The sequence below is a fragment of the Lithobates pipiens genome, unplaced genomic scaffold, assembly GCF_037356315.1.
Source record: "Lithobates pipiens isolate NorthernLeopardFrog02 unplaced genomic scaffold, aLitPip1_a1.2 Scaffold_19, whole genome shotgun sequence".
NCBI lineage: Eukaryota > Metazoa > Chordata > Amphibia > Anura > Ranidae > Lithobates > Lithobates pipiens.
In genome coordinates, this window is record NW_027507764.1 from 227,218,825 (window position 1) to 227,241,589 (window position 22,765).

Here is a 22,765-nt window from a genome sequence, read left to right on the forward strand (position 1 = left end):
AAATGCCCCTAAGAATAAATCGGTGGAGAGGCTTGTTGAAAATCTATCCGTTACATACCAAACCAATATTGTTCACTGCCTTTTTGACCCCAGACTATGAAGCTGAGGGTCCATGTTTTTTGGTGAGTGGGGTCACAGAAGGGGAGTGTGGCACACGGCACCATTTATATTTTTGGAGCACGTATGCACTTTATTTAGAGCACCCAACACTTTGAAAATTGTTATATTCATCATTTATCTATTGTTTTTTTTATGCTTTAGCACTGCAAGTGTATATTGCAATAATATTTTAGGACACTTCATATATTTGCACTTACAACAGGTTGCTCAATTCTTCCTGCAAGCGCTGTTTAGATATATCAATTTGTTCTTTGCGGTTCTAGCATCATTTTTTTTTTTTTTTCATTCAGGTGTGTAGTTTAAATCCTACAAGTGCTGTTTAAATTCATTTATTCAGTCATTGCTCTTTGTTCACTGAAGACCGAGAACTGAGTGATCAACTATCTTTGATTGCTCATTTCTAGGTGAAGAGGTGGCATGGACCAGGTACAGCATAAGACCGATGCCTCATCCACCTAAGTGAGTATGTGTGCTTGTTTTTTCCATATCCTGCACTTTTTTTTAAATTTCAGCCATTTCTGTTATCTTTCAAACCATTGCTAGTCCCACAACTCCCAAGTTCATTAAAGTGACAGTAAACTCTGGTTTAATAAAAAAAAAATATATGGAAGTATGTACTCCTAACTAACCTAAATACCTTCTATTGCATCCCTCCCTCCGCATCCAAAACTTCAAATTCCTTTTTTTTTTTTTTTGCTGTTATGATCTGACTTCATGTTGGATGGTGGTGATGTTTGTTCTCCGTGGTCCCATTGTATGTAGGAAATTACAATAGCTACCCTCTTTTGCTTGCTCCCAAGAGGGACTATGAACTATAGAACATGGGATTTGCAGTGTGCCTATGTAGGGCAGTGCACATGACCACAACTAACATGCACTACTCTACACTATTTGGGAGCTCATAGAGGTTTGTTACATGGAAGCAGAAAACAGATAAAGACAAATACAGTAGATTCCAAGGCAATTAAAGTGGAAGTAAACTTTCATCTCTTGCTTTTACCTATAGGTAAGCCTATAATAAGGCTTACCTATAGGTAGTGTAAATATCTCCTAAACGTGCACTGTTTAGTTGACATTTACTGTAGATGCAGCAAGTGACAGCACTGGCTAATGCGCTCTGGAGGACACTCGTGCCTTTCCTTCAGAGCCTTGTGCCGTAAATGGCAGATCCTGCGCACATGCCGGGAGTGACATCATCCGGCCAATCCCAGAGCTGAGGTCCGCAAACCCAGAAGCAAGACGGGTGAAGATGAGAGCGCCTACAGCAATGACATCAGCAGGAAGAGCTTCCTTTTAATGTAAGTTTATAATAATGTCCTAGTATGTGATGTATACTAGCACATTATGACATTACCTTGTAGGTAAAAAAAAAATGTCCAGCTTACAACCGCTTTATTTTTTTTATTCTTTATTTTATCAAAATTTATCATATACAAAGAAGTAAACAAATTTTCCCTACTCAATAGGGATATAAATGAACAAATTTTATTTACAAACCCTTATCTACCCTTATCCTAAGGGTATCTACCCTTATCCTCCCCCCCCCTTCCACCCCCTTCCTGTTTCACTATTATTGGTTCCTCAGGTATATCTATATTAGTAATTTCCTTGCTATAACTCAGTACTTCCCTCCAATACATTCTAATTTTGGGGCACCCCCACCATATATGGGCCATGGCTCCCATTTGTTTACAACCTCGCCAACACTCCATTGTTTGTCCTATTGGATATTTTCCTAGTGTTTCTGGAGTTCTATACCACCGAGTTACGCATTTATAATTAATTTCCACCATCCCATTATTTACTGATGATCCATGTACTAGTTTCAGGATTTTTCCTACTTCTTGGTTCCTTCCCCGTTTCCCCAAGGATTTTTCCTACTTCTTGTGCATTCTTATACATTGCGGAATTTCCAACTCTTCCACTTCTATCAAAGTTTTATATATTATAGATATATTCCCACTTGTTTTTTCAATGGTACATAATCGCTCTATCAATGTAAGTGCTTTTCCTTTTCTCTTTGGGTGAGGAAGTGCTACTATGAAGTGTTTGAGCTGAAATTACCTCCATTCATTAATCAATTAATCTTTTTTTTTATTTTTAATTCTTGTAAGGTGCAAATTTCCCCCCCTTGTATTATATCACGTAGTTATGCTTTTTCTTTTTTAATCCAATTCCCACCTATCAAACTTTTCCCTGGTGCAAATAAATAATTTTCATTTAGTGCCATCAATAGTGAATTATATTTCCATTTATTTTTCTTGTGTAGTGCATCCCACATTTTCAATACTATCCGTGTCAATGTGTGTGTATTTTCTCCCACTGTCCTATAATGTGGTGGTATCCATATATTCCTTCCTAATTGTGTATTAGCCATTATGTGTTCTATATTAATCCACCTTTTCTCATTATTTAAAGTGGAAGTAAACCCATCGATTTAAACAGTTAAAAAAAAAAGGCATGCCGGGAATGCTAACTGCACATTGGCTGTGCTCTCAGCCAAACTATCAAACCATCCAATGGCTGGTGTCATAACGAATCACATGTGCAGCACCATAGCAGTTGAAGATTAAACAGAGGCAAAGATGGCAGCTTCTTTGGCTGAAAACAATAGGGGAGTTTACTTCCACTTTAATTTAGCCCATTCCACCACACATGTTAACAAAACCGCCTTGTAATATTTTTGAAAATCAGGTACATTTAATCCCCCTTGGCTTTTTACTTTCTTCAGAGTTGCCAACGAGATTCTAGGTTTCTTATTATGCCAACTAATTCAGTGATTAGAATTCCTAAAGTTCTAAAATATGCTGGGGGTATATATATGGGGAGCATCTGAAACTTGTACATGATCTTCGGAAGTATTATCATCTTTAGGGCATTAATCCGCCCCATCCATGATAGGGGGCGTGCTGCTATCCTTTTAATTTCTATTCTTATCTCCTCTAGTAGTGGGATATCGTTTGCTTGATATATTTCCTTTAGCATTGTCATTAATTTAATCCCAAGATATTTTATTTCCATCCTCCTCCAAAGGAATGGAAACTCTTGTTGTAGACTCTGTTCCATTTTCAATTTCATATTTATATTTAACATTTCGGATTTATTCGAGTTGATCTTGAAATTAGATAGATCTCCGTATTTTTGTAGTGCTTTCATAAGATTGGGCATTGTAATTTGCGGGTTTGATATATAGAATAATATATCATCTGCGAATGCAGCTAATTTACGTTCCTCTTCTCTGACTTTGAAGACTCCTATGTCCGCATCCCCCTGCACTGTCGCCAGAAGAGGTTCCAGCGCTAGCAGGAACAGGAGCGGAGACATTGTTGTAGCTAGACTGGAGGTTAAGGATAAAGCATGGATATGGGAAAAAACAGCACGAACAGTGCTAAGATTTCAGCTACCAAAGACTGCCCTTCTCACAATAAGCACAATAGAACACGTTATAAGGAGGTAGAATATTAGGAAATTAGGGAGGATGAGGATTGTGGATATTGTTCTTTTTTTTTTCCTTCTTTCTTCTCGGGTCGCTATAAAAACGGTGCTATATCTTTATAGGATAAACATAGAAGGTGCTATGTATAATTTGATCATTATGTGGATTATTGTCTTATTCTTTCGATGTATTTGTTATGTTACTGTGTATATATGGCTCTGGTGAGAATCTGGAATTACCTTTTTGTGGTTAAAATAGAATATTAGGAAATTAAAATGTCCACTACTTCTATGATATATTTATGTATATATACAGTACCATAGGGCCATACTCTATTCTGCAATGAGAATGTCACAAGATATCTGCAATGTGTAGGATATGTTGTTGATATCCTGTCCTGTGGGATCAGCACTGATAGTAAGCTTTGTATGAATGGTTAAATGACAAAAACTGAATTTCCAATGCTACGGTATGTAATGCTTTTCTTCAAGATCTATAAATGTGATACTGTATAAGAATAATGTATTTTAAGGTAACAATGCAATTTTCTAAAAATGCTTAAAAACCTGAAAAGCTACCACAAATGTCAGGCTACATTTAATAATCTATGAATGTTCATTTCATATTTAATCATGCAAAAAATACAAAATTGTCCTAGTTAGCTGAGATTTTTTTATCAGTAATAGCCATAGTCTAGTCTATCAGCCTAATCCTCTTTAAACATTGTAGTCTTAGCCTTGAAACAATATTGATGTGCATTATTAGGAAATAGTCAAAATTTACATATGTGCTTGTGCATGTACAGCAGCCTATTCACGTGAATGGGCTGCTGTAGCCATGACAAACGTGGGGAAAGAAGTCCCTGACTTTTTTTAACCTCCCTGGCGGTATGATTATTTCAGATTTTAGGTGCTGAAAGCGGTACCATTATTTTGCATGGAAATTTGGCATTTTATATTGTAGGCCTGTAATTCTTAGAAATAATTCACTTAAATCCATCCAAACAAGAGTCTAATAGACATCCCGGGCATGATAAAATTTGAAATATGAAACCATAAATTATAATATAATATAATATTTATATATATATATATATATATATATATATATATATATATATATATATATATATATATATATATATATATATATAAATAACTATAAATAACTATTACAAATAATAATATAATAATAATAGAAATGATTAAATAATGTAATCAAATCAAAAACACTGAAATATGCTGAGTTGCAGAATTGTCGCTGTCATTACTTTTAGCGTTTGATGACGAATTTCCCCACAAATTACTATCGCTCAATTCTGCGAGTGAGTATAATTTATTACTGCTGTTTTCTAGCTGGTCTATAACCACTTTTGATGTAAACGGACATTTTTTGGTTGCTATGGACAATCTCCAGTTTCCTGGCATAAAGAACAGTATTTATAATATAAAACTGCATGCAGGACACTGGACAAACCACTAGGGACAAAGGGGATGTGTAATTATTTGATACAGTACTGTAATCTGTAAAATTGCAGTACACTGTATCTATACTGTGTATTTTACTTTTTGAATTTGGCGCCGAACTCTGTCCCCGTGCGTCGCAGGGAACGTAGCCCGTCGCTGTCATAGATCGAGCGAGACACGGCGGCTCGCTGGTCACAGCAGGGAGACATCGCTGGATCCAGGGGACAAAGTAAGTAACCCTCTACATGGATCCAGCAATGTGATCCCGAGTCTGGCTCAGGAATACCGCTTATGGTAATTAAATCTCACCCCGATCCAGACTCGGGAATACCGCCAGAGAGGTGAAAAAATAGGCTGCACAGAATCACATGGTGCTACGACATCATGTGGTTTCTTTCAAGGTGTTGAGAATGGCATGCATGGGAATGCAATTAAAAATGAGGCTAGGTTCACATATGTGTGTGAGCATTTGTGCACGCACATCGCAGGTACAGCAACCTATTTATGTGAATGGGCTGCTGTACTTGTGAGAAACACATATGTTTGTGCACGTTTGCCAATGCATGGGGGTGTCATTAAGAATTAATGACATTCCTGGGGATCTACTAAAAAGGAGCACGTTTCTGTGAGGGATGCTCACAATTTTGCACACGTTCCCCACCCACACATATGTGAATCTTGGCTACACCTACAAGAATAACTTCGGGAAGTAAAAGATGAACAATTTCTGCTGCAGCACAAAAATTTACAAGGTGCTACATGTAGTAAGTTAAATTGCTTCGTTTTACAAAGCAAGCAGAAAACCTTTTCACGGGAGACTTATGTATATTGCAGATAACATGCTTAATAACTCCCTTCCTCATTAATTAGCTATTTTTGAGTGCCATTAAATTAGTTCTGAGCTGCCCTGAGCAGCTCCAGCAAAAATAAACAAAATAAAAAGGCCAAACAGCCTCAAAATGGCTGACCTCACAAAAGCTGCTTTAAAGCCTCTAACCAGTGGTCTCCAAACTGTGGCCTGGGGGCAAGATGCAGCCCTTTGCTTGCCTTGGGGCACCATTTAATTTACTGGTACCAACAAAGGGGCACAATTCCTCCCGATGACACAAACGATGGAGTACAATTCCTCCCAGTGACACCAACAATGGGGTCCAATGACACCAACGGTGGGGGACAATTCATATCAATGACACCAACGATGGGGCACAATTCTTCTCACTGACTCCAAAGATGGGGCATTGTTTACTCCAACTGATGCCATGGCATTTTCTACTCCCAATGGCCACAATCCAGCCCACCTAAATTCTAAAGGACAGTAAAATGGGCCTTTGTTTTGACAGTTTGGAGACCTCTGCTCTAAAATCTCTGATATAGCTCTTATCATAGATAAATGAATGGTGATATCTTTATTTCCTGGCATAGAACCCCAAAGAAGAGGGTTCCAACTGTCTTGGTTTAATTTTAAATCTTAAAGTGTCATTAAAACCACATCATTAAAAACTATCACTAAAGGCAAAATGGGATTCCTTTTTTTTGTATTCTGCAAAAAACCTGGATGATCTTTGCATCCCCCTCCTGTCTATGTCCCCACTGCAGCTGGGGATTTTGGAGAGCAGTGTTGGCAGCTAGTGCACATGCACAATTTTCAGTGTATTATCTACCCTGAGCATTTCCTCTCTATACCATCTGAGCAGCTCTTAGTTACATAGTTACGTAGTAGGTGAGGTTGAAAAAAGACTCAAGTCCATTAAGTCCAACCTATGTGGGTGTATACACAGTGGTAAAGGACAACCCACTCCCTTCCTCCTCCTTCACACCCACTAACCAGCTAAACACAATGGAGGGTGGGATATTACATCTTGATTTGTGGAGGCTTCACCTCCCTGTTATTCTAAGACACAGGCTGGAAAGGTGTGACACAGCCTGTGACTAGCAGAAATCCGTCCACACCATGTAATTACCATAAAAATAACAAAGATTTCATTTTAAATATACATTATATTTTTATTACAATTTAAAACAGTTTATTGATATTAATTTTTTATTTTTACTCGGTATTCCAAAGGCTTTTTTTTTAGCATGTGACCAGTAGCAGAGGACTAGAAGCTCCTCCTGCCACTGCTTCCCTGCAGACAGGCTGAGATAGAGCCGGGTCATGTGACAGCTGAATATGGATTAGGAAAAAAGGTAGTTAGATTTTTTTTTCTTAAAATATTTCTAATGCCATAATCCACATACAGAAATAGAAGGGATACTGTAAATGAAACAGTGTGTATTTAGTATCACTTTAATTGTTCCCTGTGAAATGGGACACATGCTCTCCTCTGTCCCTTCTACATATCAGCAGGGTAGCATAATGACAAGTAGAAATCACTCTTCCCTCTGCATGGAGTCCTAAGTTCATATCTTATGGACTCGCATTATACTAGTAGCACCATCTTGACATCAGCCTTCACACTTCTCCAATGTATAAGCAAATTATAAAACACCTAATCCTATTTTTAAATGACAAAGGGTTTGATTTACTAAAGGCAAATCCACCCTGCACTACAAACGCACTGCAAGTGCACTTGAAAGTGTAATTGGAAGTGCAGTCGCTGTAAATCTGAGGGGAATCTGAGGGGAAGCTCTGAAATGAGGGGAAGCTGTGCTGATTTTATCATCCAAGCATGTACAAGCAAAAATGCTGTTTTTTATTTTACTTGCATGTCCCCATGGATTTACAGCAACTGTAGTGCAAAGTGGATTTGCCTTTAGTAAATCAACTCCCAAATGTATTGCCTGCAATGCAAAATATGGCAAGATGATGTTGTTAATATTAAACTGTTACTGTCTACTATTTTTAAATTATTTATAATCTCTCTTAATTTCATATTTAGATTACATATTTACACATTTAGAAATAACATAAAATTTAAGTCTTCATTTTTAAATTAGACAAAACAGTACTGTACTTTCCTCAACTAAGCAAAAACACATTGTACTATTGATGTCACAGCTGTTTTTGGAAAAAATTACAGTTTACATTGTGTAAGTGGCCAACTGTCTCATTTAAAGCCACATGATCACTGCACTTGTAGCATGCCATGACGCATCATTTTTTCGGCCTTTAAAAAAAAACTATGTCAGGCCTTACCAGTGTGGCTTCTTTTGTGTACCATGAGTACATTGGGGCCGATGCATATTATCCCACAGATATCACATTTTAGTTTTCCGTTAGGAAGTCGAATACCTCCAACTCCTGTCAAGGCTTTGGTGCCTTGTCCGTTCAGTGTGCCATTCATTTTCTCCCCTGCTGCATCAATCATTCGTAAATCTTCTGCACATTCTTCGCCATTCATTTCACAAGTACGACCATTCTCCTCATCACTATGAGTCTCTACTTTAATATTATCAGCTAGAAAAGACAACATAGTGAAGAAGTTAGTATCTATAAAGCAACAGTGACCCTGTACTTCAGATTATGGACTGATATTACATGTTCTGATTATTGGACTTGCTTATGCAGAAGTAGGCCTTCATTTCTAAATGGACAAACACGAATACAAAGTTGCAAAAGTTTCAAAATAGTACATTTTTTGATGCATTATACTCTCAGCCTCACCTTAGGTTGAGATTTTCCAGCTTGTGGGACAACAATCTTAGCACCAGTGGACTGAGAGTGATCATCATCGGGGCAGCTTCATTTATCAGTTACACACAAATGGTAGAAGTCATCACTTGTTTTAAAAGAAGCACGCATTCACAACATCTATTGTTGAAATTCTTTCTTTTAAGAAGTGTCTATGATACTTGCTTCCACGCCCAAACAGGAATGTAATAATATGTTTTAAAAATATAATTTGGTCCAGTCCATTGATCCACCCCTACTGGGTTTCAGTGATTCAGATAGCAACATAATCTGTGAGGTCAACTTACAACTTGGGGTTGATTTACTAAAACTAGGGAGTGCAACTTCTAACTTCAGCTTGTCCAATTAAGCTTTGACAAAAAATCTGGAAGCTGATTGGCTACCAATCAGCTTCCAGATTGGCTGATTGGCTACCATGCACAGCTGCACTAGATTTGAAATCTCCAGTTTTAGTAAATCAAGCTTATTGTTTCTACTACTGGGAATAATCAAAAATGTGGTAGTTAGTCGATATGTCAATTTTTTCCTATTTTATGTGACCTTCTATGCAAGATGTGAAGAACTACTTAATTTGAATCACCTTGTCTACCTGGTTGTGTGTGCTTCACTAACAGTGTTGTTTCCCCAGGTGTGATACATTTCTCTCTATTGTACATAGAGCTGCACGATCCTGACTAAAATGAGAATCACAATTTTTTTGCTTAGAATAAGAATCGCGATTCACCCAATGATTCTCGCGGCGTAACATCATCTTTCACGTTATACAAAAAAATTGGGCTAACTTTATTGTTTTTTTTTTTTTCATTTAAGCTTTATTTTTTCCCCAAAAATTGTGTTTGAAAGACCACTGCGCAAATACAGTGTGACATAAAATACTGCAATAACCACCATTTTATTCTCTAGGATCTCTGCTAAAAAAAAATATATGTAATGTTTGGGGGTTCCAAGTAATTGGAAACTAGAAAAAATACTGCTTTTAACTTGGAAGCAACAAGTGTCAGAAAAAGGTTTAGTCTTTAATTGGGTAAACTCATAAACAGACAGAAGTTCATTCATTTGATCTAAAGAACTACATGTTACAATGTTTCTCTTTATCTCCGATGTTGTGATAAAACTTGGCAGGCTGCCTGGATTTATTTTTTTTGTCAGCTGTCAGAAGTGAGCAGAGAACACTTTGCACTTGTTAAATCGAATTGTGAAATGCTGTTTTAAGATCGTAAGGACAGTTGAATTGCAACTTTTGATTCCTTAATCACTTGCCGACTGTGTCACGTACATTTACTGCAGCACAATGGCAATGCTGCGTGAAATCCCGTACCTGTACGGGGCGCGGTCTTGCTGCCAGGGAGCGCGCACGCACCGCCGCTGTGCTCACGACCATCGGATTTGTTTCAGAACCAACCAATCTTCAGGTCAAGGCCAATGATTTATGGCCTGGACCTGCTGATTAGTTTTGGATGAATGAAATCCTCCCCTGCCTGCTTAAAGCGGTAGTAAACCCGCAATTTTTTTTTTTTTTTTTTAAACCTGCAAAGCAAAATGCATAATGAGCTAGTATGCACCGCATACTAGCTCATTATGAAATACTTACCTTAGAACGAGGCCCCGACATCTGGCCCGATCCACGCCGAGGGAGCCGACATGCTCCCTCGGCGTCTCTTCCGGGTATCGCGGCTCCGGCGCTGTGAGTGGCCGGAGCCGCGATATCGTCACTCCCGCGCATGCGCGCGGGAGATTTCAGTCCGGCCGCACGAGCGCTGCCGGATTTTCACGGAGAGAACCCCCTTGTGCGCATGCGCCGCTGCAGTCAGCGGCGCATACCGAGGGGAATATCTCCTAAACCGTACAGGTTTAGGAGATATTATTTTTACCTACAGGTAAGCCTTATTATAGGCTTTCCTGTAGGTAAAAGTTAAAAAATTGACCATACTACCACTTTAAGTATAAACACAGGCAGGGAAATTGATGTCATCTCCCCTCGTGGAATCCTTTTCGTTCCAGAGAGAGGAGAGAGAACATCTCAGAGTAAATTGCCCCAACACTACACTAACACCAGTACACACAGGTACACTTGTTAGCCCCCAATTGCCCCCCCCCCCTCAGTTAACCCCTTCACTCATTGTCACAGTGTCACCCAGTGCAGTTGTCAGATTCTTCACTGATCACTGTACTGGTGTCATTTGTGGCACTAATCAGCATTAGGGCAGTTATTGGTAGGCCCAGATAGCTTTAGGGGACCCCCTAATCCCCCCTACTAAAGGTTTAATCCCTTGATCACCCCCTGTCAACAGTGATCACCGTATAGTGTTATGGGTGATGCTCGTTAGATCGTTATTTTTTTATAGTGTCAGTGTACGCGCCATTTATTACCGAAATAAAGGTTTAACCCCCTGATCACCCAGCAGGTGATATCAGTTAGGTATTAGGGTCAGTCAGGGTCTGCATCACCCCAGGCAGTGGCAGATTAGTAATAGAAAAATATAAACCTTAGCGCATTTGGATAAAGAAAGAACTGATCATAAAACTCCAGCTGTAGTAAAAAAAACTTGCTAATAAGCAAATGGCATAGAAGCAAAGTAGGATTGTAAAAACAGTTTGCTGCGCTTAGGGTTGATCAAGTTTATGTAAAACTTGTGGAACACGCAAAAAAATTCAGAACATGCAAAAAAATTTCAAAACACACAAAGGTTTACAGTCCCATTAATGTTGTAAAGCGCTGCGTAAACTGTCGGCGCTATATAAATCCTATATCATAATAATAATAATATAGTCCCATTTGGTGATGAAATAAAGTGCTAGTGTTTAAATTGACATTTTCTGTGCAATGGTCTTCAGATTGCGTGCAAATAGCTTGGGGTGTCTACTTTCCAAAATGGGGTCATTTGGGGGGGGGGGGGGTTGTGCTATCTTGGCATTTCATGGCCTCCAAAACTGTGATAGGTAGTGAAGAGTGAAATCAAAAATGTATGCCCTTAGAAATCCTGAAGGCGGTGCTTGGTTTTCAGGGTTCTGTACGTGGCTAGGTTTCCAAAAAGTCTCACACATGTGGTATCCCCGTACTCAGGAGAAGCAGCAGAATGTATTTTGGAGTGTAATTTCTGATATGCCCATGGCATGTTTGAGCAATATATCATTTAGTGACAACGTTGTTAAAAAAAAAATTTATTTGTCATTTTTCAATTACTTATGTCAAAAAAATTTAATATTCACTGTGCTCAACAAGCCTCTCAGCAAATTCCTTGGGGTGTCTACTTTCCAAAATGAGGTAATTTAGGGGGGAGGGGATTTGTACTGCCCTGCCATTTTATCACTCCAAGAAATGAGATAGGCAGTCATAAACTAAAAGCTGTGTAAATTCCAGAAAATGTATATGCTTATTCAATTTTTTAATTTTTTTTTACCCGAGACATGTGCCTGAAAACATTTTGGCCTAAATGTATGACAAAAATTTAGTTTACTTTATTTTTTTTTATAAAATGTTTGTAATGTTCTGAAATGATTACTTGATATGTTTTATAACAGAGAGCTTTTAATGTTTGGGCTTATTTTCCGTTATAGTAAAAAAAAAAAAATGGCATAATAGCCAGTATGTAAACTGAGTATTACGTACAGGCAAAAAAGATATCTATAAAAATATGTTTAACTATTGTGTACAGCTATTCATTTCCATTTCTGTTGACCTGGGATGCAAACAGAAACCAATAAACCTAAAAAAAGAAACATTCTTAGCACAAATGGCAAATGCATGAAAACATCCGATAAATAAGTACAAATATTAATCATATTTTTTAGTTGAATAGGATTTATCATGCAACAATGAAATATCTCCCATGCAAATTAGGTAAAAGGTGAAAACTGAACCGCTAACATCACACATGCTTTTAGGGTAAATGCCTCCGTAAAATTCTCCACTCTTTCTGCTGTGTTTTAAATGGCCAGAAAGAGTTATTGTATACTACATGTGACTACTCAAAGCCCACGATATGTGTGGAAGATGTCTGCATGTTCTTTGAAACAAACTGGTTGATTTACTAAAGCCAAATAGACTGATTTTGCAAGGGAAGTTGCACTTTGAAAGAGAATTTTCCCTAGATCATAATGAATGAGGTGAAGCTCCGCTGACTTTTTTCATCCAATCATATACAAGCAAAAGTCTACCTTTTTTTGTTGTCCTTGGACATGATTTTGTATTTTTTGCAAAGCAAAATTTTACCACATTCATTCATTTTTTCAAATAACAAATACATTATACTTACCTGCCTCATGCAGTGGTTTTGCACAGAGCACCCTTGAACGTCCTTTTCTATGGTCCCTGGCCAGCGCTGTTGGCCACTCCGTACTGTTGAGTGCCCCTAGAGCAAGCAGCTTGCTCTGGGGGCATCCAAGCAGGCTCGTTCATGAGTTGTGGCTCTGCATGTCCATTCACACACAGAGCCGTGACTTGGCCCCGACCCTTCTCTCTTCTCATTGGCTCCAGCTGCTGTCTCAACCAATGAGGAAGCTCTCATGCACATCACTGGAGAAGGATTGGGCACAAGTAAGTATTGGGGGGCTGCTGCACAGAGGAGTTTTTTTATTTTAATGCACAGAATGCATTTATGTAAAAAAAACCTTGAGCCTTTACAACCACTTTAAGCTCTGGGGAAAATTCCCTTGCAAAGTGAAACTTCACCCGCAAAGTGGAAAGCCTATTTACCTTTAGTAAATCAACCCCACTGTGCTATTTGCCAGTAAATATGCTTCAAAAAATCCATAATTAAGTTTTAGCTAAGATTATGAAAACCTTAGACATACAGTATGTAAAGGTAAATAGAGAAGGTACTATACTCCACCTACATCACAGAGTATGTCACCTGGGTTGATTTACTAAAGGTAAATAGGTTTTACACATTGCAAGGGAAATTTCCCTTCACAGGGGAATTTCCCCCAGAATGTGGTGAACTTTCACTTTGCAAACAATACCCAATAACTTGCAGGAAAAATGAAAAAAAAAAAACAGCAATGTTGCTTGCACACGATTGGATGATGGAAATCAGCAGAGCTTTACCTTATTCATTAAGCTCTAGGGAAAATTCCCCTGCAAAGTGTACAACTTATTCAACTTTAGTAAATCAACACCATAGTTTGTCTGTAATATGCTGTTTTGTGAATGCTTTGGATCCATCTATCTAAATGTAAAAACATGCAAATGCAGCTAAAAATAAGTAAGAGAAATAAAAATGTGGTATGCTTTTTTGTTTTTTTTTGCAGAGCATGCAACATATCACCACATGCCACAAAGTACTAGGAAAGGTTGCATGCATGAAAATGTAACGATGCCACAGCATAACAAGAACATACGGTACTTACGGGAAAAAGTTTTAAAAATGATAGCGTGTAAATCCCTAAACCGCTCAGCTTCACGTACAGCTGCAATAAAAAAGGCAAACAGGATGCTTGGTTGAACAAGCCGCTTTCAAAGCTTCATTGAAGTGGTGATACTGTTTGTGAGAGTTAGAATATCCTTAAAGTGCAAGGTGTGTATGACACAAGCCTGGTACAGTATGTCTCATACATCATGGCATTTAGCTGATGAATGTTATCAAAGCTTGAATTAGTAATACCTTTCTATTGGCAGAGTCCTCAGTTAGGTGACCAGGGCAAAATGTTCCACCTTTTTGAAAACACATCCACTTTATCTTATGGATAAAATAAAATGAGGTTCTTCATGCCATATACTAACCAACATAAACTACATGATTGGTGTAGCAATTCTATACTCACATCTCACATCTCTAATATACTCCATAATAGTAGTCTACAATCTACAAATAGTAACTATTGTTTTAACAGGAACATATAACTGGTCGCTTGTCAGCAGGCCTAGAGCCGTGAAGCAAAAATGTAAACAGGTACCTAGTAACAATCCTGTATGGATGTGTACTCTTCATATAATCACTGTGTTCCCCCAGCGGATAACACATTGGCTCTGCGGGATGACCCCATCAACAATGACTATGTTTTCATCAACACTTCATTTTCCCGGGACTTACCTCTGTTTTCAGAGAAAAGCTCTTCCAAACCACGCTTCCAGAAGGATCCGGACTTCTTGGGGGCAACACTTTTTGCTCAGGCCCAGCCCAACCCACTTCCCAACCAATCTTTAGTGACCCCTCGGTCACTTAAACCTGGTAATGCCCCCATCAGTCCCTATAATTTCCCTAAAGGGGTCAAGAGGCCTTCACTAGCCAGTTACCCAGTAAAGCTAAACCATCCTATCCGTTACAGCTAAGGAAGCTACCAGCTCAGACTCTGCTTGATCTGCCATGGTGATACACATGTGATCAGTTATGACACCAGTTGAGAGCACAAGCAACGGTGACAGAATTTATGGCATGCCTTGAATTTTACTGTTTTGGGAATAGATTAGTTAGGATAGGATTAGTTCCACTTTAACAATAAGTAGCAGTTCACTCCTGTGGCTATTTTTCAGGTTTCCAATTTCCTAAAAACTAGATTATTATTTTATCTAGCTTGCAGGCATCTTCTAAATTCTATACTTGATCACTTGTAAAATCCTAACAACACTTATAGTAAATTAACACTCCGGTTACCTGTCAATTTTCCAATTAAAAAAAATGTCAGCCTAGAATTTTTTAGATGAGCATAAGAACACATAAATTCATATTTTAGTAAAAAGTGTAAAGTGTGTACATAGAAATAAAACCGCACACCGTACTGCTTTCTGGGGATCAAAAATACTTTTCGATTTGTTTATTTTTATCTTTTGAATGACATGTGTTATTTTTTCAACTTAAGTACCTTTCACTTCTGTGTTTTCCTTCTACAGATGCAAAGAGACGTGCAGCATGCTGCCTTTACTGATACAGAAAACTGATGATTCTTCCAGGCTTTTATCCTGTCTGATCCTAGCTGGGCAGGGAACTTCAGCAAGGGTATGATAAGCTATCTCCCATGGGACAAATGTTCAGCATGACCGCACCCAGACAGCCTATGTGCTAAGATTTCCTTGAAAAACACGATGCTTGTGTAACTACGCATTTTAGCATAATTCCAAGATATTATGTCACTTTAAAGATGGAAAATGCTTAAATGCGATATGCATAGCATCTCCTACATACATACAGTACGTCTCTAAAATAAATATATCTTTTGTTTAACATGGTAGTAACAGTAAACATATATCAATTCTTTTTTTAATAAATTAGATGTAAATCCAAAATCCTATATAAGCATTCACACTGGTGCACTTTTGCATCACAACAGCACACGAGAAAACTATTCCCTGTCACGGTAAATCTTATGTCACTGTTCACACTGCAAGTGTGCTGTGTTTTGAAAAGTCCCACGAGCTGCATCTTTGGTGCAGTTTTTAAAAAGCACACCAAAAAAAAAACAATGGGAACACATAAATTGCTCATTACATCTGCTTTTGGTGCATTTTTTGAGTCACATGTCTTCATTTCACAGATGCATGCTAAAAGCCAGGAAACCAGAAAGTGCACAAAAAATGCATGAAAATTACAATATGTGTATTTGAAAAAGGCATACTGTGTTTTTAAGCACATCAGTGTGAAAGGGCTCTTATATATTAGTGTCATTTCTAAAGTTAACATTTTAAAATCTGCAGCTTTCATTAAAATGTTGCTTATTGATCCTGCCATAAAGGTCCATGCTCAGGCTCTTGCTATTACAGGGTAACAACACTGTTCCTGCGCCCCAGTTATGCCCCTACATTGTCACCCTGCCACAAGGGCTCCTGATGGAGACTATACAATTCAACACACTTTACACAGCCATGTTCTATTGTTGTTACCATCAGAAAAAAAGAGAAAGCGGCAGACCAGTATCCCTGAGATGTAACAAAGGACTAAAAGTGGAAAAGTATTATATATAAAATATTTGGGCCAATAGGTGATGTGGGGGTGTGGCTTAGTCATAAACCCTAACAGTACCCTAAATTGTCAGAACGTCGCCTGTCAAAACGACCTGGCTTTTCATTGTGAAGGTTTGGGAGGCTTTTGTAAGCATATTCAGGCACCTCTAGACACCTGCACTTCATGCCTGGAGCAGTTTGCCCCCCTCTCCTTTCCCCCAGTGAAAAAATCTCTTAAAGTGGTTGTAAAGGCTCTATGTTTTTTATCTTGATACATTCTATGCATGAAGGTAAAAAAAAAATTCCATGTTCTGCTCTGCCCCCCCCCCCCCCCCACAGCCCCCAATACTCACCCGAGCCCCCTCTTGGTCCAGTGATGTACACAAGAGCCTTGGCTGTCCTGGGACTCCCTCTCCTCATTGGCTGAGACAGCAGCGGCATTGACTCACACTGCTGTCAATCACAGCTAGTAAGCCAAGGAGGAGAGAGTGGGGGAGGGGGTTGAGCCACAGCTCTATGTGTCTTATGGATGCATAGAGCAGGGCTCAGGAGCAAGCACCAGTGCCCCCATAGCAAGCGGCTTGCTATTGGAAGCACTGGTCAAGGGGGAGGAGCCAGAAGCACCGGCGGGACCCGAGAAGAGAAGAGAAGGATCGTGGCTGCTCTGTGCAAAACCATTACATGGAGCAGGTAAGTATAACATGTTTGTTATCTTTTTTTTTTTAACTCCAAACCTATTAGTACCACTTTAATGATCTGTTTGTATGGGCATTTTGCCATGCTGCGAATCCCATCAGCAAGAACCTACTGATTCCTGCGACTGGGATGATCGACAGCTGTGTGCAGATAGCTGCCAAGCCTGTACACTGCAAAGATAGGCTGTCGGTGTTCAGAGCTATTTGTGACATTTTTTGTGCATCCAGCCTCGACCACTGCATGCAACCCCCGGGTGTGAGCAGTTACAAATAGCTGTGGCCAGTGACAGCCTGTCTTCCCAATGTACGGGCTCAGCTGCTGCAGCTATCTGCACAAAGCTGTCAATCCCAGTCACAGGAATCAGTAGATCCTTGTCACTGTGAAATGCTCATGTTAATGGAGCCTAAGGCAACAAGTGAAACTGTGATCTTGCCATTCAAGAAAAACAGCAACGGAGCTAAACATAGACAGCTCATGCAGTTTACATTGGTCTGAGTTCTCTGTAATCTACCCCAGAAGCAATTCAGATTACCTGTTCTAATTCCATTAGCACATCAGTGAAGAGATCAATTTGATGAAAAGTATTTCTACCTACAATATTCTTTGATATTCTTTAGACATTTATAAAATAGGAGTATTACTATCAGAATACAGCATTTACAAAATAGGAAATGAAGACTAAATACTTTTTACTTTTAGTATTCTGTTTCAGTGAAATGTTTAGAGTCTAATTTCAGGAGTTTAAAAAAAATATATTAAAATACTGTTTACAATATAGAAGGGGAGATAGTGGTAGCTCCGTGTTATGGGATTCTGTTCTAATGCAAAGTTTCAGACATAAGTCCATATATTAATGAAACTTGCACAGATAAAATAACAGTTAAGACAGCTTGCATGATAAATGATGTTACTCAACACTTGCAAAATCCAACACTCTCCTTGTTTGTGTAGTTTCCACTTCCTCACACTGTCCTAAGATATTCCTGTTTTCACAATAGGGCTGTCTGAACGAGAACCATAAAAGAGAAGTGTTTATTTCTGGTGAAATGCAGGGAAGAGGGGAACATTGTATTGTCCGTTGCTCCACTGCTTTCATGGACTATGGGGGGTATATCTAAAAAGTTGTGACATTCACCAAACATTTATCACAGGTGTATCTTCCTGGTGCATGTGTTTTAAATGACAGTGACTGATTCACCTGCAGTGAATGTCACAACCACTGCTTTATAAATATGTTCTTAATATGTTAAAAAACAGAATTATAAACAATACAGTATAACAGGCTTTCTTCCCCTTATTACTATTGGCCATATATAGTTTTGTTATTTATCCTAAATCATTAAACTGATTGTAAAGGTTTGTGTTTTTTTCCCTATAAAAATAACAAACCTGTTATACTTACCTGCTCTGTTGCAGTGGGTTTGCAAAGCAGCCCAGATCCTCCTCTTCTCGGGTCCCTCTTCTCTTCTCCTAGCCCCTCCTTCGTGTTTATTGTCCCCAAAACAAGCAGCTTCCTATGGGGGCACCCGAGCTGAGTCACAGCTCCCTGTGTCCATTCAAACATGGAGCCCTGACCTGGCCCCACCCCTCTCTCCCCTGATTGGCTAGCTGACTTTGATTGATTGCTTCAGCCAATTAGGTAGGATAATCTTGTGGATATCGCTGGACAGTGAGGGACATCACGTACGTGTTAGGGAGGTTGATGGGGGGCTGCTGCACACAGAAGGCTTTTCATCTTAATGAATAGAATGCATTAAGGTTTAAAAACCCTCTGCTTTAACCCAATAATTACAGTACACACATATTGAAAATACTCACAATGCTATATTAAACAGACTGGGGGGATAAAGCCTTGTTTACACACGTTTGCTTAAGCATATACCCATGCAAGGGCGTGTTTGCACAGGTGTTCAGCTGCATCCCAATTAACCTGAATGGGATTGCCTGTACAGGGATGCACAGAACACCCTCACACACAGGCATACACTTAAGTATGCTCATATGAACGAAGCCTAAGCCCCTGTACACACGGTCGGAGATTTCCACAACCAAATCCGTCGGATTTTGCCCGTCGGATTTTGTCCGTCGGATCTTGTCCGAAACTGTTGCATACACACGGTCGGACAAAGTTGTCAAAAAATCGGATCTTTCAGAACGTGATGACGTAATTTCGTTACGATGGGACTACATTCAGGCTAGTAGCCAATAGCTTTGATGTAGGAATTTGATCTGAGCATGCGTGGCACTTGGTCCGATCAAAATTCTCTACACATGATCGGATTACATCCGACCGGCCCAGTTGGTCGGGAAATATTTCCAACATGTTGGAAAATTGGGTCCGACGGAGATTCGGACGGAATCAGTCCGATGCATACCACACACAGTCGGATTATCTGACGACACGGTCCGATAAGACGCATTCCGACGGATTCTCCGACCGTGTGTATGCGGCATAAGAGAAAGTTCATTGTTAGAGCCTATATTCACTTTCAAATTTGCTATGGTATAGAGAACATTTCGAAGTGTTAACTGTGTCTAAGCAGTGACCTGCACTCCTCTGCCTTCAGTCCCATAGCTGTATATCTGCAGTATTATTTTCTAAGGCACTGTCCCTCTGACTGTTACTCTAAGAATATTTGGTAATGTCACTGCTGGGCAGCGCACTGTTCTCCACGCTGGAGGCTCTGCCATGAGGAAGCTAAGACCTGCCTCTATCAAGATGGCTGCCTCCAGTAAATGATTGGGAGGTGGAAGGCACTTGACTCCTACATGAAAAGTTGACATTTGCATACAACAATCGTTGACTATATGAATGGATCTACTCAGAGGTTGCTTTACTAAAGGCTAATAGGCTATTTATTTTGTAAGGGAGTTGTCCCTTAGTTTAGTGAATCTAGTGAGAACTCACTTTGCAAAGTTTACCAAATCATGTACACAGAAAAAATAGTATCTTTGCTTTCACATGTTTGAATGGTGAAGTCAGCAGAGTTTCACCTCATTCACTAAGCTAAGGCAAAATTTCCTTGCAAAGCGAATAACCTATTTGCCTTTAGTAAATCTACCCCAGTGTATAGTCAGTAGGTTTACACTGTAGGCAATCTCTGCTTATGCAGTTTGAATTCTCCAGGTTTATAACGTCTTTATTTAAAGAGCTGGTTATACAACACACATCAGGTCTTTGTATTTGGGTTGTAATTATTGTAATTAATATATTGTAATTATTTTAGTAAAGATTTATTTGATTTAAATCACTTAGGACCTCACCATACTGTGACTGTCTTTTGTTGATGAGACAAGGGATCATGCTCCCAATTCTACCTACAGTGACACCATATTTAAATACTGAAGTTACATCTCATCTGAAATATATTGGAACTCTGTGTTTTTTTTTTTTTTTTTTAATAAAACCAAATAATAAATAAAATAACCAGATATTAAAGGCAAGTTATTTATTAAAATTTTTTAAGAATAACAAAAATGTCATACTCACCTGCTCTGTGCAGTGGTTTTGCATAGAGCAGCCCTGATCCTTCTCTTCTCCAGTCCCCCACTAGCGCTCCTGGCCCCTCTCTGGTGCCAAGTGCCCCCTGAACAAACAGCTTGCTATGGGGCACCCAAGTAGGCTTGCTCCTGAGCCGCTGCTGTTTTTGCGTGTCCATTCACACACAGAGCTGCGGCTCGGCCTCACCCCCTCTCTCACCTCATTGGCTTACTGACTGTGATTGACAGCAGTGAGAGTCAATGAGGAGGGAGAGTCCCCGGAGAGCCGAGGCAATCTTGCACATTGCTGGATTGCAATGGGGCTCAGGTAAGTATTAGGAGGGGAGCTGCACACAGAAGGTTTTTTTACCTTCATGCATAGAAGGTAAAACACCTTGAGCCTTTAGAACCACTTTAAGTATAGGCAGGGTGAAGGAGATACAGTATGAAACTGTTTGCCTGAAACAAAATAAAAATGTTTTAAATTCTGACTTAAGAAGAATCTATCTATGCTTTGTCTCCTGAACGTTTATCTGGTTTGATGATGGATAACCATAAGAAAATGATGACTATATTCAGTTAAACAAATGATACCTAAAACTAAACACAAACAAGAATACAGGAATTGTGTGTCCTGCATCTTATACATGCCCTGCTTCCCTTCAGCTGCCAAGAAAAAAAAGAAGCATCTGACACAGTGTGGTTTGCATGTAGTCCTGTTATTGGGTTTCCACATCACTAGCCTTTTGTATAAACAGATGAAGAGGAACAAACACAAATAATGAAATATAGGATATGGGAAAAAGAGGAAGCTGAAGTTGGTAAGGCTGTCCAACTGAAAAGCCGAGTTATGGAGAAGTGACAGAAAAGGAAGCATGTATAAGGAATAGCACTGGTGGCCTATTATAGGATATCATACTTTTTATTTTCTGTTTGTTTTGTTTATGCAATATTAGCAAATGAAAAAAAAAGTTAGGATACAATGAACTAGCAAAAAATACACATAGTGCTGGAGCTACTGCAGTATTAAGGGAAGTGAACTGAATCTGGACACCTGTCAGTAAAGCGCACTGTTATTTAGCAGATGTAGGGCTGCTATAAATTCCTAAATTGTAAAAATCGGGACATTTGTCCTGTTTTTCCTGCAGGTACAGCAGCCCATTCAAATGAATGGGCTGCTATGCATGCGCAGATGTGAGCCACATCAAATGCATAGGTGTGAACCTCAGCTTAAAAAGTATAGAATAAACAACATTTTAATAGCATGCACTCTATGTTTTTAGAGCTATGATGGAAGCCATAATTGCACTCCTTTACATTAAAAAACAATCACATAAAATATCCAGTACATATAATGCTACAAAATTCCTACTACAAGAGATAATCAGAGATGGCAGAAATGCTACAGCAGTGTTTGGACACTGTGGACGTGCTACAGAAGAGTGTCAGAGATCAATATGCTGCATAAACAAAGACATGAAAGCAGATAAAGCAGCCTGCAGTTAACATAAATTCAATTCACACCTTTCCTAGTATCACCAGTGAATCCATGAACAGAAGACCACACATCAAACAATACCCAAACTAACTAAGGCCGCGTACACACGGGCGGACTGTCCGCCCAACCTTGTCCGCTGAACAGTGTTTGGGCGGACAGTCCGCTCGTGTGTGGGCTTTCAGCGGACAGTTTGAGCGGACAGTTTGACGGACAAAGTCTTTCGGAAATTCCGAAAAACTGTCCGCTGAAACTGTGTTTGAGCGAACAGTCCGCCCGTGTGTAGGCTACTTTCGAAATGAGCAAACTGTTCCCGCTCGGAGGAAAGTTTGCTCATTTCGAGCGCGTGTGAAGGTAGGCGGGGCCCGCGACGGAGACGTCGCGGGCTCCGCCGCCTGGAATGGGCTTAAAGGGGAGCCCCAACGCCGAAAAAAATCGGCGTGGGGGTTCCCCCAAAGTCCACAACAGACCCTTGTCCGAGCACGCTACCCGGCCGGCCAGGAAAGGGGGGCGAGCGAGCGCGCCCCCCCTCCTGAGCCGTACCAGGCCGCGTGCCCTCAACATG

General features: G+C 39.6%; 1 protein-coding gene across 9 annotated transcripts in view; it reads right to left on the reverse strand.

Annotated features, from left to right (window-relative positions):
• The window catches only part of IKZF1 (IKAROS family zinc finger 1), a 174,904-nt gene that overhangs the window by 56,443 nt on the left and 95,696 nt on the right, over positions 1-22,765 (reverse strand). For 5 of the 9 annotated variants that reach the window (XM_077491776.1, XM_077491773.1, XM_077491775.1 and 2 more), the window contains exon 4: positions 8,159-8,419. The exons of 2 other annotated variants lie outside the window; for them this stretch is intronic. In XM_077491776.1, coding sequence (XP_077347902.1) covers positions 8,159-8,419 — 261 coding nt within the window. Of the gene's footprint in view, positions 1-8,158; positions 8,420-14,002; positions 14,063-22,765 lie in introns of all 9 variants that reach the window. 2 more of the 9 variants (XM_077491780.1, XM_077491774.1) reach the window with 2 other exon arrangements.